At 39.8% G+C, this 20,008-nt stretch overlaps 1 protein-coding gene and 1 non-coding gene across 5 annotated transcripts in view; both read left to right on the forward strand.

Moving 5' to 3' along the window:
- The window catches only part of LOC136114589 (ubiquitin-associated protein 2-like), a 101,770-nt gene that overhangs the window by 44,438 nt on the left and 37,324 nt on the right, over positions 1–20,008 (forward strand). For all 4 annotated transcript variants that reach the window (XM_065859967.2, XM_065859969.2, XM_065859970.2 and 1 more), the window contains 9 exons: positions 3,158–3,225; positions 4,318–4,507; positions 5,182–5,395; positions 7,728–8,002; positions 9,084–9,256; positions 10,339–10,549; positions 11,720–11,759; positions 16,058–16,241; positions 19,153–19,219. In XM_065859967.2, the coding sequence (XP_065716039.1) occupies positions 3,158–3,225; positions 4,318–4,507; positions 5,182–5,395; positions 7,728–8,002; positions 9,084–9,256; positions 10,339–10,549; positions 11,720–11,759; positions 16,058–16,241; positions 19,153–19,219 (1,422 nt within the window). The remainder of the gene's footprint in view (positions 1–3,157; positions 3,226–4,317; positions 4,508–5,181; positions 5,396–7,727; positions 8,003–9,083; positions 9,257–10,338; positions 10,550–11,719; positions 11,760–16,057; positions 16,242–19,152; positions 19,220–20,008) is intronic.
- Positions 8,679–8,765, forward strand: LOC136114688 (small nucleolar RNA SNORD121A). The gene has a single exon (XR_010653133.1). It is a non-coding gene; the product is annotated as a small nucleolar RNA SNORD121A (small nucleolar RNA).

The following is a 20,008-nucleotide window of genomic DNA, read 5'->3' on the forward strand; positions in this document are numbered from 1 at the left end:
GATGCATATACCAAATTACAGTCTAATTGTAAGCACTCTATCACGTGACCCAGATGAAGAAGAATTTTAAATGGAGCCCAAAGTCATGGATTAAATGAACTCAACAGGCATTTTAGAGGAATGGTCCATAGACTAAGGGAATTTTATGTATGTGTGTGTATATATATATATATGTATATATAAATAACGGGAAAAGTGGTGATGATCAATTGGAAAGTGTAGGATTTGGACTTGACATAGATGATGTAGAATAAGGGGTGAATAATGTCCTGAGTTCAGGTGGGATAGGGTTAATTTTCACAGGAAGCTGGGAAGGGACATAACCAAGACAGATGACTCAAACTAGCCAAAGGGATATTTGATATTATATGAAGTCATGCTCAGTATATAAACTGAGGGAGCCGGTTGGGGGAGGGAATCGCTGCTTGGGAGCGGGCTGGGCATTGGTTTTCTGGGTGGTGAGCGATTGCATTGTGTAACCCTGGCTTTGTATATTCTTTTATTGTTATTATTGTTATTTCTTCCTTTGCTCTCCTGTTAAACTGTTTTTATCCCAACCTTTGAGTTTTACTTTTTTTGCCTCAGTTCTCCTTCCCATCCCATTGGTGGCAGGGGAAGGGAGGAGTGAGTGAACAGCTGGGTCTAAATCACAGGAGCCAGTCATGCACAGAAAACTGGACCTCTGCTAGACTTAACCTGTTCAAATGACAAATGATTTAATATAGCCAAGTGCCCATTTGTTTTTTAGGACTAAAGGCATATCTCTAGAACAAGGGGCTGTTTTCTGGGTGTCAGCAACTGAAAAGTTTTCAGGATTGTAGTGGCTGATGAAAAAAGAACAGGTCAGCTTAATCTCCTGAAGGGCTGATGCTGTGGCCAAGAAAAAGCTATTGCAGTCTTTTTGCATGTAGGCACTCTTCCCTGTCTCTTAGTCATTCTTGATTTATATTTTTGTATGTGGACTCTCCTGAACTCGATTCTGAAGTACTGCATCCAGTTATTAATTTCTTTTACAAAACAAAAGTTGTGGAAAATTGCTGAAAATTATTTACTGATGAAATTGGAGCTTGAGAGTGAGATTTTTATTGAATCCGAAAAGGTTACTTTATTAGCATATAATGGGTGCTGGTTTTAGTCTAGCAGAAAAAGACATAATTTTAACCTGTAGCTGGAAAATGGCAACATGCATTTAAATTTATAATAAAAAAATCTAGTAGCATGACTAATGATTAACACAACCAAGGAAGCTGATGTATTTGCTGTCTGCAGAAAAAGACCAGGTATTTTTCTGAATAGTATTTTTGTTTAAATGTGGTGTTCTCTAGTCACATACAAGTTGGGAGCAGGTGGGTGAAATTTGATGTTGTTTCACCAGAGAAGGATTAGAGCAGGGGTGTCAAACTCATTTTCACCAGGGGCTACATCAGCCTCACATTTGCCTTCAAAGGGCCAAATATAAGTTTAGGACTGTATAAATGTAGGAGTAAAAAAGTAGGTGAAAATTAGTTTGACACCCCTGGATTAGAGTTTTGTGTTCTAATAGTCCTGTCCGGTATTTATCTTTACTAGTGAATATTGAGTTAGTAGGCTGTTATCATGCTCTTAAGTAGAGTGGAAACTACTTGCAGTGAAAATAGGAGGTTGTATTTTGTTAAAGGGATATTCAGAGCATGAACAATGAAGGACCAGGCAAACGTTGAGGTACTGTAGATGGCTCTGAGTTTTCCTCTGAAAACTGTGATCATTCTCCTGACTAAAGAAAATAAAGTTTAACTATAGAAACTATCGAAATGGGAGAAGTAGAATACATACAAATTGCTGGAAAGTGGATGAAGGCAAACATTTTCTGTACAATATTGGTAGTCTTAGTTTTTATTTGAAACAACAGCAATGCTTTAATTAAAAAAAAAAAGTATTTTAGTGGGAGTGTTTTCTTTACCAGGAAGCAGCATGATAACTTGTTTTAATTTCTTTAACTTAAGTGCATTATATCTAAACAGTAATAAGGTTTTGTTATGTCCAATTTGTTGATGTTGAGTTTTTATGAGAATGCTGGAGTGTATTTTCTTGTTCTCCTCACCTATCAACTGGCCATAGGAGCTGGTAGCTAGTTGTTTAATATATTGTCTGTTTGGTGATTGGAGAATGATTTTCATCATAGGAACAGGAGCTGAAAAACACAGGCATTTCACTGCAGATGGAGGAAATAACTTTGTGAGGCTGATGCTTGCAAATGGTTCATGACTGTTCATTGAGTGCTGGGAAAATGCCAGAGCCTCAATGAAAGATTAGCAAGTCTAGTGTATGTGAAACATAAGTAACTTTGTTAGGAGCCAATAATACTACTTCTAAGAAATACTAAATGCATCTGCATAACAAAACTTTTCAGCTGCTGCTGCATGAAGTGTGTGTTTTGACAAATGCCATAATCCCAGCAGACTTTTGAATTAGGTGCTTTGATTTGAGCTTGTGGCAGCGAGTTTGCCACAGGGTGTAGTGTAAACTTCAGTGTAGCCAAGCTGGTAGCTGGAGACTTGTGCTTTACATGTTGGTTCACTTGAAGAGAACAATCGGTTTAAGGTGTTATTGCTGCCCCTAGCAGAAATGCCAAGATGGTCCACGAATGCTAGTTCGCTGTACATACCTGAGTGCAAACCTGCCTCCACTGCTGATGTGAGCTGGAATGTAAAACACAGGGATACATGAAATGAGTGGGAATGGTGCAGTGTGTTAGACTTCTGCAACAAGATTTATCAGAGCTGCTCTATGGAGTTCTAAATTATGTCTGCACAAGGTATCTTTACACTGATGATATACCAGCTGTCACATTAATTGCTTTCTACTGGTATATTTTTCAGTTAAACTATTGCTCAGACTGATGGTTATATTGGTATACCATTGTGTGTGTTCAGTGGCTCAAGTTTCCTAACACTTTAGTTAAATTGGTACTTGATTCTGTGGAGAAGACTTTGATGAAGTTTGACTATGTGTTTTTGTCTTTGTAAGCAGAGCTACAGCATAACTGATTGTAACGGTAGCTTGACTTCACTTTTATCTGAAAGTACATGACCAAGATGGAATTTCTGCAGATCTCACAGTGCTGAAGAGTGAGCATGTATATGGTTAAAATACCTTCTCTTCCCTCCTTCTTTTTCAGCTTTCTGAAACAAAAGTCTTCACTGCTTCCTGTGTTCCAGCTGAGAATCATGTGACTCCTGGGCAAAGGTAAGCTCCCACAGTTTCCCTATACCTTAAAAACTTTCTGCTTGGTGAAGCAATATTAGCTTGCACATATAAAATGTTGACTAAAACACAGGGCAGCCCTAATCAGAGACTGGTCAAGCTAATTTCAAAATTGTGAAAGTCTTGCTTGCAAATCGTTAGTTTTGTGGGTTCCTCTGTATTGACTGTGGAAGTGGAGCCAAATTTAACAAATCCACAAGCATAATACTGAGAAGACCCTGTCTTCTGCACAAAGACCGCTTACAGGCAGGAACAAAAGTATCTGGGAAGAAAGGTTTTCTGTTGTTGAAAAGGAAGCTCTAACTTTGCTGTCCAGAAAATGGAAAGCCTGCCCTGTAGATGCAGAAAGTGTTCAGAATGTAGTGCTTTGACAAATATGTTAACAGAAAAGCTTGCATTGGCAAGGTAAATTTTCTGGTAAACATCACAATTACTTACTTTAACTGATGGTATAGAGTTCAGATAGAGAACTAAAAATATGGTAGTTAGTGCCTTCCTTTGCTTGCATTTGTCTTCATCAAATGCCTGGCCGATGATGTTGTAGAATCCAGTTGCCTGCATAAACCTCAGGTCCCAGGAGAGCAGGTTAAAGTTGTGTGATGAAGACTTTAGTTCGATAGCATGAGATCTGAAAACTAGATGGCCTAATGGTCCTAAACATCTCAAATTCTGGTGTTTTGTTTTTTGGGTTTGTGGGGGTTTTTGTTGTTGTTTGTTGATTTTTGGGGTTTTTGTGTTTGTTTGGTTTGGGTTTTTGTTTGTTTTGGTTTTTTGTGGGTTTTTTGGTTATATACTTATGTGATGCATGGTGTTATAAATTTGATAGTGTTTGAAAAGAGAGCAAAGATAATTTATATTCTAACTGTAGTGGAAGGTTTCAGCTAGCAGAATTTTACTTTCTGGCAAAAACCTCTATTCTACCTCTTTTTGTATGGCAGACAAACAATATTTGACTGTTAATCAATAATATTTCTGTTGCCAGTATGGCAGCTTTAGTATTGTTAGTGCTTTCTTCAGTTTCAATGCAGCCTAATCATTGTGTTTATTCCAGCCAAACTTTGCTTTTTCTTACAGCATTGATTTGGGAACACTGCTTCAAAAGCCTGTCACTTCTACCCAAGAGACAGAAGGCAACTCATTTGAGGCTCCCCAGCAGCAGACCTTTGGCCAAGCCCTAGTCTTCACAAATTCTCAGCACAGCACCCAGATGGCATCAGGAACTGGCAGCTCCAGTGCTGTAAACTCTTATTCTCCTCAAAGTCTGGTAAAATTATCTTATGCTTTCTAAATATTCTTCACGAGTAAATATTTCAGTACTTGTAATTTCATGAGATGTTTCAGTATTTGTAAAATTCAGGTTGCAAATGTTGAAGGAATGAAATTAAAAATTCCATTCACACACATAAAAAGGATTACTTTTTTTTTTTTCTTGGTTTTGCTGAGTAGCTGTTTCTCAGTTTACATTAAGTACTTGTGTTAATTTTTTACTAGAGAACAGAAGTGTTTACTGCATACTGATTTAGGATTAAATCACTTGTTTATAGTGAAGAGTTCTATGCCAGAAAACTATGATTTCCAAGCACACATCTGACTGCTTTTTGTGGAAACCTGGTTATTTGAGAGTCAATTGTGAGGGCTCTAAATTGGGCACTTGTATTTATTCTCTGAAAATCAGTTCAGCTATTGGTAAATACATGCTATTATGAGATGCACAGATTCAAGTAAATCAGTATTGTTGTGATCAGTGGTGGAAGTTGTATCAGTGATAACCAGAGATGATCTGGCCATATGCTACAACTGCTGAATTTTTTATTGGTCATTTATTAGTAATCTAGGACTTAAGAGGTTTTGCTTGCTGCCAAATAACAGCCATAGGTGATATTCAAATTATTTATTAAATACTTCACTCCTTCTCCTCTTCTTTTTGTCTTTTTGTAGTCTGCAGTTATTTGTTCTGGCTTTGGAAAACTTGGATCCTCTAAATTGGAAAACTCTACTGGATCCCAAATCTTGGACCAATTGAAATCTCCAGGTTTGGGTCAGTTTACCTGTCAACAAAACAACAGTAGCTCTACCACCACTACCACAACTACCACATCATCCTGGGATCTAAAACTGCCCATTACTCAGTCCTCAGTCCTGACTCAGTTTGGTGAGTGCTTTGACATAGTTTTCTCTCTCTCTCTCTGTTACTCTGTAAGATTTCTTAATGCCAATGACAATTTAAAATGGCCTTAAACGAAAAGCTTTTTCTAAAAAATGTAATCCTAATAATATAACCAGTTACAGCATTGTGTTACACTTACTTGCTGGTAATAAACGTTATGAGTATATCAAAAACTAAGGTTTGATAGGCTTAAGCCTATCTATAAATGTCATTGCATCTTTAGAAGTTGTTGAGCCTTCATGTAATGACATCTTTGATTTAATGTGCTTGAATATTTAAGTGGAACTTTGATGTGACTTCATTTCTCAACAAGGTCCTGGAAAATACTTATTTTCATTGTACCTATGCTGCTTCTACCTGGGTATAGGATTGTACTGTATTTTGTCTTTTTTCCCCAATTTCTTCTCTTCTAACCATTACATTAATTTTGAATGAGTAATATATAATTTCTTCATAATGTGCATCACATCTCAGTGTTCTTTCCCTAGTGTGAAGTCTGTGTGTGCTGAGAATGATGCAGGTTACCCATTTTGTCTATTTATAATTGCATGGATTTTTCATTTAATTGAGTAAAATTAGTCAAAACAATGAAAATGACACAAACTTGTTTTTTGCAGTGTAGTTCCTAGCAGTATTCTCACCATGAAGAGTGATAGCTCTTGTATCTGTCTCATATGTGTATCTGTTTCCAGATAGATAAGCAGCCACTTTGGTAGCAGTTATAATCTTTTACACACAGCAATTCTGAAAAAAAATGTTTGCGTACACTTTTAAGTTGCTATCTAATGCACTTCACCAACTGAATAAAAATATCTTCACATTGCAAATGCTGTGGATCTCTTATGGTTGTTGTCCAGTGCTTTGATCCACTGCTTGGCTTTCAGCATCTGAAAAATATGAAAGGGGGAAAAAAGGATTTGGGGAAAAAACCTGTTAGTGTCCAGTGTCTCTTGACTTTCAGCCACATTGAGATGGTAGGAGTGGCTGGGAGGAGTGGCTGACACGCCAGAAGGCTGTGCTGCCATCCAGTGAGACCTGGACAGGCTGGAGAGTTGGGCTGGGAAAAATTTAATGAAATATAACAAGGGCAAGTGTAGAGTCTTGCATCTGTGCAAGAACAACTCCAGGTTCCAGTGTAAGTTGGGGAATGATCCATTAGAGATCAGTGTAGGGGAAAGGGACCTGCGGGGTCCTGGTGGATAGCAGGATGAGCATGAGCCAGCAGTGTGCCCTTGTGGCCAGGAAGGCCAATGGCATCCTGGGGTGGATTAGAAGGGGGGTGGTTAGTAGGTCGAGAGAGGTTCTCCTTCCCCTCTACTCTGCCCTGGTGAGACCCCATCTGGAATATTGTGTCCAGTTCTGGGCCCCTCAGTTCAAGAAGGACAGGGAACTGCTGGAGAGAGTCCAGTGCAGGGCAACAAAGATGATGAAGGGAGTGGAGCATCTCCCGTGTGAGGAAAGGCTGAGGGAGCTGGGGCTCTTCAGTTTGGAGAAGAGGAGACGGAGGGGTGACCTCATTAATGTTTATAAAGATGTAAAGGGTGAATGTCACGAGGATGGAGCCAGGCTCTTCTCGGTGACAACCAGCGGTAGGACAAGGGGCAATGGGATCAAGCTGGAACACAAGAGGTTCCACTTAAATTTGAGAAGAAACTTCTTCTCAGTGAGGGTGACAGAGCACTGGACCAGGCTGCCCAGGGAGGTTGTGGAGTCTCCTTCTCTGGAGACATTCAAGACCTGCCTGGACACCTTCCTGTGTAGCCTCATCTGGGTGTTCCTGCTCTGGCGGGGGGATTGGACTAGATGATCTTTCGAGGTCCCTTCCACTCCCTAACATTCTGTGATTCTGTAGATGACTTCCTATTTGTGTTGAAAATAATCTTTTTTGTAGGGGCAGGAATACCTCTACATTGCATCTCCAGACCCCTTGGAAGTATTCACAATTTATTGGTAGAGTTAACTGCAGTGAAACTTGCAGTGTTTGATTGAAATAATCCATAACAGTTTTTGAGGCCTAATGTGTGATAATATTATGTGACTGTATAGATGGGTTTGTTTTCATATTTTTGAAGAAAGCTAATTAATGCTTGCTCACAGTTGTTTATTTAAAGTAGAGAATATAAAATGTTTGCTTTATAATTGCAGTGGTAATGTTCAATGTGAAACTTGTCTAATGTCTGAAAGAGACTTGCACACTCTATAAAATCATAGCTGTTGAGTGTGTCATGTCACCCAGATTCTTTCATAAAGAGTAGAAGCATGAAGGACAGAGTTTAATGCTTTAATTTTGGTATTTCTTATTCTCAATGCTGACCAGACTTAAAATCCCAGCCTGAACCATCCCCAGTTCTGAGCCAGCTGACCCAGCGACAGCAACAACAAATGCAGTCAGTTCCTGTTCCTCCTTCTGGGCTGGAGTCCTCCTCCTCCCAGGTTAAACTCCGAGAGACATCACCAGTAGACACGTCTACAGCTGTTAGCAAAATGTTACAGCTCCCCGCTATCTCTATGGATAACCAGACAGTGACTGCCCATCAAACCCAGCAGAAACAAATAAAACCACCAAAACGAAGGATAACTTCAGCATCCAAGGTGGGTAATGGAGTGGTGGCCTGTCCTTGGTAAACATATAGACATACAAAAGCTTGTATCAGAAATAGTGTGGCCAGCAGGACTAGGGCAGTGATCATCCCCCTGTACTCGACACTGGTGAGGCCCCACCTTGAATACTGTGTTCAGTATTGGGCCTCACTACAAGACAGACATTGAGATGCTGGAGCATGTCCAAAGAAGAGCAATGAAGCCGGTGAAGGGTTTGGAGCACAAGTCTTATGAGGAGCGGCTGAGGGAACTGGGGCTGTTTAGACTGGAGAAAAGGAGGCTGAGGGGAGAACTTATCACTGTCTACAACTGCCTGGTTGTAGCAAGGAGGGTGTCATCTCTTCTCCCAAGTAGCAAGTGAGGAAATGGCCTCAAGTTGCACCAGAGTAGGTTTAGATTGGACATTAGGAAAAAATTCTTCACTGGAAGGGTTGTCAGACATTGAAACAGACTGCCCAGAAAAGTGGTTGAGTCACCATCCCTGGAGGTGTAGACATGGCACTTAGGGGCATGGTTTAGAGATAGTCTTGGTTTACAGTATGTCTTTTCCAATCTAAATGATTCTATGACTCTATTCTATATATAAGTTGCTAGGGAGAAGGAGAGCAAAGATCATTGTCTATTTCTTTTTTTATAAAGCAGGAAATTGTAAACTGGATAGATTTAGGTCCAAAATACAGTGATGTGTCTTTTTCAAGCACATATCCGATTTCTCTGTGTGGAAAATTATGGTTGCTGACTGAAATTTTTGGACTGACTTAGTAGCCACAAGATGAATATTGGCTGAAGCGGGGGGGGTGGACAGGGATGACACTTTGATATTGTAGAATAGTATGGCTTACTCTTTCTGCTCCAGAGTAGGGCACAGAATCAATGAACTAATTTCAGGTTACAAGAATATAGTTAATTTATGTGATGTAAAGAGGGGGGTTGTCACAGATCTAGTTAGCAGCAAAGGCTGAGGTAGTAACTGAAGAAGCCTGTAGTTAAGGAAGGAGAGGGTGTCAGTTACTGATATCTTTATACAGATAGTGCATGCAAAGGAATTATGGCTTTTTTTTCCTCCTTTAAGATTCCTGTCTCTGCGGTGGAGATGCCTGGATCAGCAGATGTGACAGGGTTAAATGTTCAGTTTGGAGCTCTGGAGTTTGGATCAGAGCCTGTGCTCCCAGAGTTTGGATCAACTTCAAGCAGTGAGAATACCAGCCAAGTGACCAACAATAGTTTGTACTCAAAATCTGTAAAGTACGTGTGAGTTCCCCTTGTGCATTCTTACATGTCTTCTTTAAGGGTTCAAGTTTGTGCCAAAAATATCAAGGCACAGTTACCATGTAACGAGAGGGGGAAACAGGAAGACTTGTAAGGCAAAGTGTTTTCTGTGGATGGCAAATTAAAGGAGAAATTGATTTTCTAATGACAGTCAAAATCTCCCTGGATGGGTCAATGAGAAGCTGGAGATTACATGAATATAAATAACCTTATAATAAACTATCCTTTATCAAATTGCTTTCTCATGTTTAATTGTCCTGATTTTCAAATTTGTTTGAGGGTTTGTTCCTCATACCCAATTTTTTCTGCTTTTGATCCAGGAGAGATTACCCTTGTACCATATAGGTGTGTCAGTAGATTGGTACCAGATCACAGATCTGATACTCCAATGGGATGAGAAAACAAGCCAGGCTTTAGATATGCAGAAGCTCTTACTGAAGTGCTAAAATAGTCAATGATAAATGCCAGTGTACCAGTAACACATTTTTTTTTTCTTCCTTATTAATTCAAAAATTGGCTTCAGTAAAAAGCTTCCTGAAGTTAATTTAGAAATACTAGTAAAAATTAACTTTCTCATTCATTTCTAGTTCTATAAATTATTTAAGCTGTTTAGAAAGTAAAACACTCCTGCATGTTTTAAAGTATTTTTTCCTCTTTGCATAGTTCATTCCATTAGACTACTACTGTAACGTTAGAATTCTGTTGTAAAAAGAGACTGTTTCTCATCATATACCAGGCTTTATGTATCTAGTTGTTTAAAAAAGAGAGATTATGATAATTAATTTATCCTTTGAGAAGGTGGAAGTAACATGACTGAAAAGTGCTTGTGTGTAAACTCTTGTTTTGGTTGGGCTGGCAGGAGGAAGGTGAATGGTGCTTAGTGTAGCTGATGGTTTTGAAGCAGTGATTACTGGGGACCAAAGCAAAATTATATATTTTTTCATGATTAGATTTTATAGTTTAAGGTAGTTCTAGATGACTGTACAGGAGCCAATATGTTCATTAAGGTGTTTGAGATGTCATTTGCCAAGTTGATAAATAATTTTTACTTTTTCCAGTGATCCTTTGAATACCTCTTTGCCAGTATCCAATACAGTACAGGAGTCCACTTATACGACCTCTGCCATCACCTCTTCCAGTTTGACCTGCTCATCCCAGATCACTAGCCCAGTAACAACAACTTCCTCCTATGAGCAGACATCTGTGCATAGTAGGATAGCATACCAAAGCTCCATGGCTCCACCTGAATCAACCCCTGTTGCAGTTACGGTGAGCGAATTTCAAAATTAAGACCTTGGAAAAGGTAAAATATTCTTATCCATGTTAGACTTGTATTACCCTGCTATGTTAATATTTTAACCAAGCCAAGTGGTATTTTTGATTCCCAAGTCCACTCTGTTATTTGTTTTTTCTTTTCCTATCGTGTAGTCATATTTTGTATTTGGGATATAAGAGCCTCTGATTTTATGGGTTTTGACTTCTTAAATTGCTGTTTGACCTTTTTTCTTAGTAACACTTAACATTCTAGTTGAGTTTCCTTTCCTGAAGCTTAGCTTTTAAAAAATGAACTATCTCTGTGTGTAAATTTTAATCATGGTATTTTGCCATAACTTGACAGTTTCTATCCAAAGGTATAGTATTTATTAAATATATATGGCACCTAGCAAATGGATCCCAAACTATTTGTGGCCCCTCCAGCATTACTCTTTTGTTGGATTTAAACAGCAGTGGGAATTAGTTTCGTGTTTTATTTTAAAAAGCATAGGGAGAAGTCTAATCTAGGACAGAGAGGATCTCTCTCGGGAGATATTCAAAAGTACCTACTCTCTTTGTATATGGAACGTAGGTTTGTTTTAAGATAATTTATTAAATGTTTAAGGAACTTGTGAGAGTAAGTTTGTTTACTTCTGGCCTTTATTATGTAATGGCTCAGTCACACTTGTCTTCTGCACTAGCTCGTACGTACTGGTGAGGATCAAGTGTAGACTATCCACTTCTGTACTCCAGCATTATCCAAAAAACAACTGGTGCTTCTCAAGTCTTATCTTACAATGGAAATAAAATGGCGTCTCTGTAACTTAGTTAAAATTGTGAGTTGCATTACAACAAAAGCAGAACCATTTTCTGTATGTTAATGCAATTCTTTCTTTCATATTGGTGTGAACCTGAAGTTAATGTTATATACAGTAGATGGTAAGGTCTCCTGTTGATGGGTATAGTATGGGCAGTGTATGGGATTCTGTATGTTCAGAACATCTTGCACTTGAGAGAATTTTATGTGTTGTTTTTAAAGGCAGTAACAAGTTAATTTTCTGCCTTTTCTTGTCTTTCAGTTTAGAATGAATATAGAATTTTGCATGAAGCATGTTCAATGTGTGATTCAGTCTGAAAATTTAATATACCTCTAAAGTGATTTATTCATTTCTCCTTTGTTTACAGAACGGGCACAGTGGTGTTAGAACACAGGCAACTCTTGACAGTAAGTTTACAAAGCTTGGTTGTGCATAGGACTTTCTGGTCTTTCTCTACTTACTGTGCACACAACTGTAGCAGTGACATCTGGTTTAAGGTTTTATATTGTTCTCACTGGCTAATTTTTGTCTGACCTGTTTGAGTTTATTTTGTACTTGCATAGGATATACTGCTTGTTTTTGACTAAAACTCAAATATGAAAGCAGCCCTATTAAATCTATAAACCTAAGCAGTCTTAGAATTAGAGAAGCTGCTTTGCTACTGCTTTTTCTTTTGAATTTATCTGCCAAAAATTAATATAAAAATAAAAATTTATAGAAAATTTCTTAGCAGTTCTTCCAATTCTCAATTGGGAAGCTGTGAGGAGCATTTACCTGGAATGAAACAAAGTCACATTCTTTGAATGCACCTCTCACTGGGTATGCTACTTATGCTCTGTTTACAAGCCCGTGGGGAATAAGGGTGACTAACCTGCTCCCTCTGCCGGGTAGCTTGCTGCTTTACAGTGGAGTAACATTAACAGTACTGGCTCTGATACAGGTATTACTGTTATCTTCATCTTGGCCTGTTTCTAATGTCATTAGTGGGGCAGCCTTTTTTTTATACTTCTAAGTAGAAAGAAGTAGAGTATTCAGACCTGTAAACAGTGTTTTGTTAGTGCCAAGTTCAATTTAAATGAGCAGGAGGAGTGTATATGCCCAAAGAGTTGCCACTTAAAAGACTGTTATATATAAAAACAACTTTTCAAGTGGAAAACTTTCTTATTCATGTACAGTATTAATAAACAATTTCTAAAATTCACTACAGGACTTGTATTTTTGCTATAGAAAACAAAGATCTGAGAATTCCTAATATTTCTGTAATTATTCTTTAACGGCTTTATTAGTCTTTTTTCTATGCCAGTTCTCTTTTGAGAACACTTTGGTTTTTTTTCTGTATCTCAAGCACATTGCTGGGGGAAATCCCATGGGCAAGACTGCTTGAAGGAAAAGGGGCCCAAGAGAACTGGATTGCATTCAGAGATTGCTTCTTCCATGCTCAGGATCAGAGCATCCCCACACGTAGGAAGTTGAGGAAGGGAGCCAGAAGGCCTGCGTGGTTGAATAGGGATCTGTTGGGTATGCTCAAGCAGAAGAGGCGAGTTTACAGGTCATGGAAGCAGGGGCTGGCCACTTGGGAGGAATATAAGGCTGCTGCTAGAGGATGTAGGAAGGCAGCTAGGGTAGCCAAGGCCTCCTTAGAATTACAGCTGGCGAGAGGGGTCAAGGACAGCAAGAAGAACTTTTTGAAATACATAGCAGATAAAACTAATAGCAGAGGCAATGTAGGCCCACTGATGAATGAGGTGGGTGCCCTGGTGGCAGAAGACACAGAGAAGGCAGAATTGCTGAATGCCTTCTTTGTCTCTGTCTACTCTCCTGGGGAACCCTGTACCCCTGAGACCCCGGATGAAGCCAGGTTAATGGAGGAGTTTGCTTTAGTCGATGAGGACTGGGTTAGGGAGCAATTAAATAGTCTGGACATCCATAAATCCATGGGTCCAGATGGGATGCATCCGCGGGTGCTGAGGGAGCTGGCTGAAGTCATTGCTGGACCGCTCTCCATCATTTTTGCCAAGTCTTGGGAAACGGGAGAGGTGCCCGAGGGTTGGAGGAAAGCAAATGTCACTCCAGTCTTCAAAAAGGGCAAGAAGGAGGAACCCGGGTAATTATAGACCGGTCAGCCTCACCTCTGTCCCTGGGAAAGTAATGGAACAGCTTATCCTTGGTGTCATCTCAAGGCATATCAGGGATAAGAGGGTCATTAGGGGCAGTCAGCATGGCTTTACCAAGGGTAAGTCATGCTTGACCAACCTCATAGCCTTTTATGAGAATGTAACAAGGTGGATGGATGATGGCAGAGCGGTGGATGTGGTCTACCTTGACTTCAGTAAAGCCTTTGACACAGTCCCTCACAGCATCCTCACAGCTAAATTGAGGAGGTGTGGTCTAGACAATAGAGTAGTGAGGTGGGTTGCAAACTGGCTTAAAGAGAGAAGCCAGAGAGTGGTGGTCAATGGTGCGGAGTCCAGTTGGAGGCCAGTATCTAGTGGAGTGCCTCAGGGGTCAGTACTGGGGCCAATATTATTCAATATATTCATTAAGGATTTAGACGAGGGAATTGAGTGTACTATCAGCAAGTTTGCTGATGACACTAAGCTGGGAGGAGTGGCTGACACGCCAGAAGGCTGTGCTGCCATCCAACGGGACCTGGACAGGCTGGAGAGTTGGGCGGGGGATAACCTGATGGAATTTAACAAGGGAAAGTGTAGAGTCCTGCATCTGGGCAGGAACAACCCCAGGTTCCAGTATAGGTTGGGGAATGACCTATTAGAGAGCAGTGTAGGGGAAAGGGACCTGGGGGTCCTGGTGGACAACAGGATGACCATGAGCCAGCACTGTGCTCTTGTGGCCAGGAAGGCTAATGGCATCCTTGGGTGTATTACAAGGGGGGTGGTCAGTAGATCGAGAGAGGTCCTCCTTCCCCTCTACTCCGCCCTGGTGAGACCCCATCTGGAATATTGTGTCCAGTTCTGGGCCCCTCAGTTCAAGAAGGACAGGGAACTGCTGGAGAGGGTCCAGCGTAGGGCAACAAAGATGATTAAGGGAGTGGAGCACCTCCCTTATGAAGAAAGGCTGAGGGAGCTGGGGCTCTTTAGTTTGGAGAAGAGGAGACTGAGGGGTGACCTTATTAATGTTTATAAATATATAAAGGGTGAGTGCCACGAGGATGGAGCCAGGCTCTTCTCAGTGGCAAACAATGATAGGACAAGGGGCAATGGGATCAAGCTGGAACACAAGAGGTTCCACTTAAATTTGAGAAAGAACTTCTTCTCAGTGAGGGTAACAGAGCACTGGAACAGGCTACCCAGGGAGGTTGTGGAGTCTCCTTCCCTGGAGACATTCAAAGCCCGCCTGGACACCTTCCTGTGCGACCTCACCTAGGCGTTCCTGCCCTAGCAGGGGGATTGGACTAGATGATCTTTTGAGGTCCCTTCCAATCCCAAACATACTGTGATACTGTGAAACTGGAATCAGTTTTCTTCCATGTATCTAGTTCATGCATCCAAACTATTTTGAAATTCTCTCTTCTTAACATTTGAAAGTACTGACCTTTTCCCTTCTGTATGTGCTGATAATGTTCTTAGTTGTTCATCTCTCATCTTTGCTGCTGTTGTCCTTTAATATCCAGATCTCATGCTTCCTCACCCCTTAGTTCAAAGTGTGACTGGTGTGTTATAATTCTGACCATCCTACTTGTCTTCTGGTTTTCTTTGTTTTGCACACTGAGTTCAGACATCTTGTAAGGGGTCTTATTGAATATGGTGATTCTGTCCCTTGTATTGAGGGCATCTACTTCACGAAGGAAACCCTGCTCTAAATGTATTGAGTCGTAAATGTTATTTGCTTATTTTTATATGTATCTTGCCAGGAGGTATCAGGTGATATAGTTGCCTTCTTCATAACTATGTTTCTGTTTGTCACTGACAAAAAAAAAGTGTAGAAACAGCTTGGTATGTTGGGCAGTAGAGTTGTTCAGTGGTTTATTACAGTATAGTAATGCTTTGGAAAGGCACATCTGTGGTAAACAAGTTCTACTCTGTGTAGACTCAAAAGTAATATTAATGCTAAATGCTTTTTTTTTTTTTTGTCTAGGTCAAACAAAGTAAGACAATATTTGACAACTCTTTAGCCATTAAAAGTGCTTAATGCTGTGCTCAATTGTGACCTTTTATTGTAGCTTTTTTTAATTCTACTGCATTACACATTTGATGCAGTTCTTCAAACTGGTAAGTTGTGTGTAGCCTTGTACTCCAGTGATCTGAGTCTCAAAAATCAAAGGTGCTGAGTAGGTTGGACTGAAGAATCAGAGCTGTAGGTAAAAGCGGATTTGTACAGTGCCTTGAAAAGTGCAAATGACTTTTGTTTGCAGAACCCAATGCAAAGAATTTTAAAATGAGGATTGACTTGTGAGCAAAAGCTAGTAATCCAGATAGTGGGAGATGAAGTGCAGAAGACTCTAGTTTATTACATGTGTAGCAGTGAAAATTATAAATCTCTTGTAGGTGAAGAGCTTAAAGGGAAAAAATTATCTGTTGCTGTTTGAATTTTCCTTAATAGCCAGATTGCTTGATATTGTTACTGGTTCTTAATAGTCAAGTTTTTGTAAACCAAGGGGAGAATACTGTTATGTTCCTGGATCCAGACTGGTCTGTCAGGTACGTTGGAATTTGTTTTTTGAATGCCTCTTTTTAACTCGTTGCAGCTACTTCATCAGTTCTAGTGCCCAAGAGAGAGCCTTCTCCTTCGTTGCCTTCTGTTGGTTCTCTGCCTAGTGTTATATCCACCACTGCTTCACTTCTGCCTTCAGCATCGCAGCATGCAGCAACATTGCCCAGCTTGCCTCAGTCCAGTGATTCAGCCAGCAGCTCGCTTTCCCAGTTAAGCAGGTACAGTAGGAATTGTGATAAAGTGAAAGGAGTTCAATTTTGGGGAAAGGGCAAACATGAGGGTTATTGCATATGGGACTGTCAGACACCAGGGTCCCCTTTTCTAACATTAACTAGAGTTAGGAGAGAGACCAGGATGTTTCTGGTTGCAAAGTATGAGCTCTGGGATGCCTCTTAATGACAGCAGCTGCTGCCCTCAAGTTTTCATGGTATATAAACAACTTTATTTCAAGGGGCTCTTGCTTCAGTCATGCCAGTTAAATTGATTCCACCACTTTGTTTTTCCTACTTTGTCCACAGTGCCTGCTGTTTGTTTAGTGTCATATGTTTGAAATAATTCCATAACAGTTTACTTCTTGGCTATTTTTGAAATATTATAGTTTCATTTATATTTGTATTTCTTAAACAAACAAACAAACAAAACACCACAAAAAAACAACACGGAAATAATGTCTGATTTTTCAGTGCCTGTTACTTGAGCTTCATCCTCAGGCAGGTGACATCTGAGGCTATACTGGTTGAGTTATATTTTAATACTCACCTTTGTACTGTATTTGTTAATATAAGAAACTAATTTGATGGGCTATCATAGGATTTTTTCTGTTTCACATTTAGGATGTGGTTGATTTTCTTTTAATACATTAGTGTTTTCTGTTGGAAGAAATGGTAAATGTGTCAAATAACAAGAATTACTCCATTCCCATTAGAAACATCTTCTCCCTACATTTGTTTGTTGAAAAGCTGTGTACATTGGTAGAAATTTTAGTTGGAGGATTGATGCTGTTGGACAGATACCAAGCACCATGAAAAGATGATTCCAGAATTCCAAGCATATCTGACTTGGTTGTGCTGGCAGATCTTGTCTGCATCTTTACTGTAGGCCAGATGGTCAATTAAGGTATATTATAAGAGCCAGGCAGAGTGGGTGAGGGAGTGGTTTAAAATCATATGTTGGACTGAACCATTTCTTTCCTTGCTGTCTGAAGTGGTATCATTCTAATTCCTGCAGATGGGAAACAGTTTTAATGAGTTGAAGTAAAATTAATCTGTGAAACTGCAAAGATTTATTCTGGTCCCATACCTTGAAGAGCTGCAGTAAGTGTTTGCCCTTAAATTAGGGCATATAATTTAGCCTGCAGCTTTGTTATGAAAACTGCTGTATTTTCTTGTGACTGTTTCCAGAGAACACTAAAATGTTTGTTATGGTTAGGATCTCTCTTGCTTCTGATTTCACATGAGGAGGGGCTTTTTGAGCAACAAACCATACATATTTTTGTTTCGTTTGCCTTTGTTCAGTGTTCATTTTGTTTATTTCATATGGTACTATAAGTTATGTTCTTGATTTCGAATGTAAGGTATAACTTCCGTCAGTGTAAATGTTTAAGAACCAGTTTCAGTCACCTTTCAGGGAGACATATAAAGATCTTTGGATTACAGATGAATGTTGGTGCTGCTGTTACTGCCAAAAGTTCACAGGCCTGGTTATCCAGGGAAAAAAGATGGTGCTAAAGCAGAGTTGCTTCCTAAAATGAAGTTATCTGCAGATGTTTTTCATCAGGGGTTTCTTTATTTGCATATTTTGCAGTTTATGTATAAAACTGAACTGATAGTTCTGATTCATCTTTAGAAAGAGTAAATGGCTTTTGGTGGGGTGTAGTGGTATGAACTGGCCTTGATTAAATTGACAGGTTCTGTAGTTCTGTAGTAGTATGGCTGTTTTTTTGGGTTTTCACAGATGCTCTTCATTTACTTTTTTTTTTGACCCCTGTCTTTTGAGAGTGTGGTGGGGCTTTTGGCAGAGTTATGGGGCAAATACCTTGCAGTTCTAATCTGTTGAACTAATGTTATGTAGGTTATGTGAGAAATACCATAGTAAGTCAAAACAAAGTACTGTCTCATCTAATTGATACCTGTACCCCGTGGCAGGCAGCAGTAGTTGCTCAGGGAAAGAATGAGAAAGAAGCCATGTGTTGTGTGAACCTTCTTCTGGTTTTGGACTTGGCATATTTTGGAGTTGTTGCTACATAATTCATAGAATCACAGACTGGTTGGGGTTGGAAGTGACCTCTGGAGATCATCCAGTCCAAACCACCTGCTAAAGCAGGTTCACCAGAGCAGATGACACAGGAATGTGTCCAGGCGGGTTTGAATGCCTCCAGAGAAGGAGACTCCACATCCTCTCTGGGCAGCCTGTTCCAGGGCTCTGGTACCCTCAAAGTAAAGAAGTTTCTCCTCATATTCAGATGGAACCTCCTATGCTTCAGTCTGTGCCCTTTGCCCCTCATCCTGTCATTGGGCACCACTGAAAGGAGTCTGGTCCATCCTCTTGACACCCACCCTGGAGATATTTATAAACATTGATAAGAGCCCATCTCCATCTCAGCCTTCTCTTCTCCAGGCTGAACAGACCCAGCTCTCTCAGTCTTTCCTCATAAGAAAGATGCTCCAGACCCCTCATAATCTTTGTAGCTCTATACTGGACTCCCTCCAGTAATTCCTTGTCCTCCTTCCTGAAGCAGCTATTGTTTTTCTAAAAATATAGTAAATCGATAAATATGAATGAATGGTGTTTTAGATGTTTCTTGTTAGTAATAGTTGTCTCTGTACTTCATTTTTTTTCATCAAATAGTAGGATATTAGTTAAAGGAAAAAATGTCTGTAGGGGTGCGCGTATATACACACATATATATGTGTATATATATATATACACACCCCTACTGACAATTCTTTCTTTAATATCCTACTGTGTGTATATGTGTATACACATATCTACAATTTTTATTCTTAAACTAATATCCTGTTACCTACTCTGTGTTTGTATAAATATATGTGTGTATATACACATACATATATGTATTAAAAATGTTCTAGTACAAATTATTTTTATTAATTCTTTGCAATTTCTTTCTAGCTCCCTTTCCAATCATCAGAGCGGCCTCTCCCCTGCCTCAGTGTTGTCTTCAGACACATCACATGCAGTAAGTTCTATTTGCATTTCAACACGTTTGGCATATAGTCAGTTTATCTGATGATTAAGACCCTCTCTTAAAGTTCATTGTGTCCCAGTATGCGAAGAACCAAAACAAGAACCTTCTCTCAGGGAAGGACTGCCAGCCCTCTAGTAGTAAAAAAAGTCTTTACCACTTGTGATTTGTACTAGATCAGGAATAGCTATTACAGAGACTTGCCAGTCACACAACTGTAGAGGAAATTTTTGTGCCAACAAGGAGGAATGGAATAAAGAAAAAAATTCTTGTAAAAACTTATTAAAAAAAAGATCTTTAGAAGCAACTGTCTGAAACTTCTCCAAAATGTGGACTGTTAGCAGTCTCTGCTGGAGAGGTTAGCTGGCAAAACACAGGCGATGCCTCATGACAGATGATTTTAGAGTTTACCATGTGGCATTGTTGTCACCTGTGTATTTAATGCATTCGAGGTAATAAGGCAAACGGTAGTGAAACCAGTGCTCTAGATGAGGTTGCACAAACAAAAGTCAGAGAGATGCTGCCTTGTTCTGTGTACAGTCCCAGTTGGGGTGTTCAGATCAGTTACTGCTTTTCTTTATGCCTGTATTTTGGTTTGTAATGTTCTATCCCTATTGAATATGTAACTTAAAAATTCACACTTACCAAATGTCACTGCATCCAAGTAATTTATTAAGACGTTAATGAGCACTGGCCCTAGGATGGATCCCTGTAGAACCCCGCTAGTGAGAGGTCGCCAGCCCAACATAACCCCATTTACTAGAACCCTTTGAGCCTGGCCCA

This window comes from Patagioenas fasciata, chromosome W, assembly GCF_037038585.1.
Source record: "Patagioenas fasciata isolate bPatFas1 chromosome W, bPatFas1.hap1, whole genome shotgun sequence".
Classification (NCBI taxonomy): Eukaryota; Metazoa; Chordata; class Aves; order Columbiformes; family Columbidae; genus Patagioenas; species Patagioenas fasciata.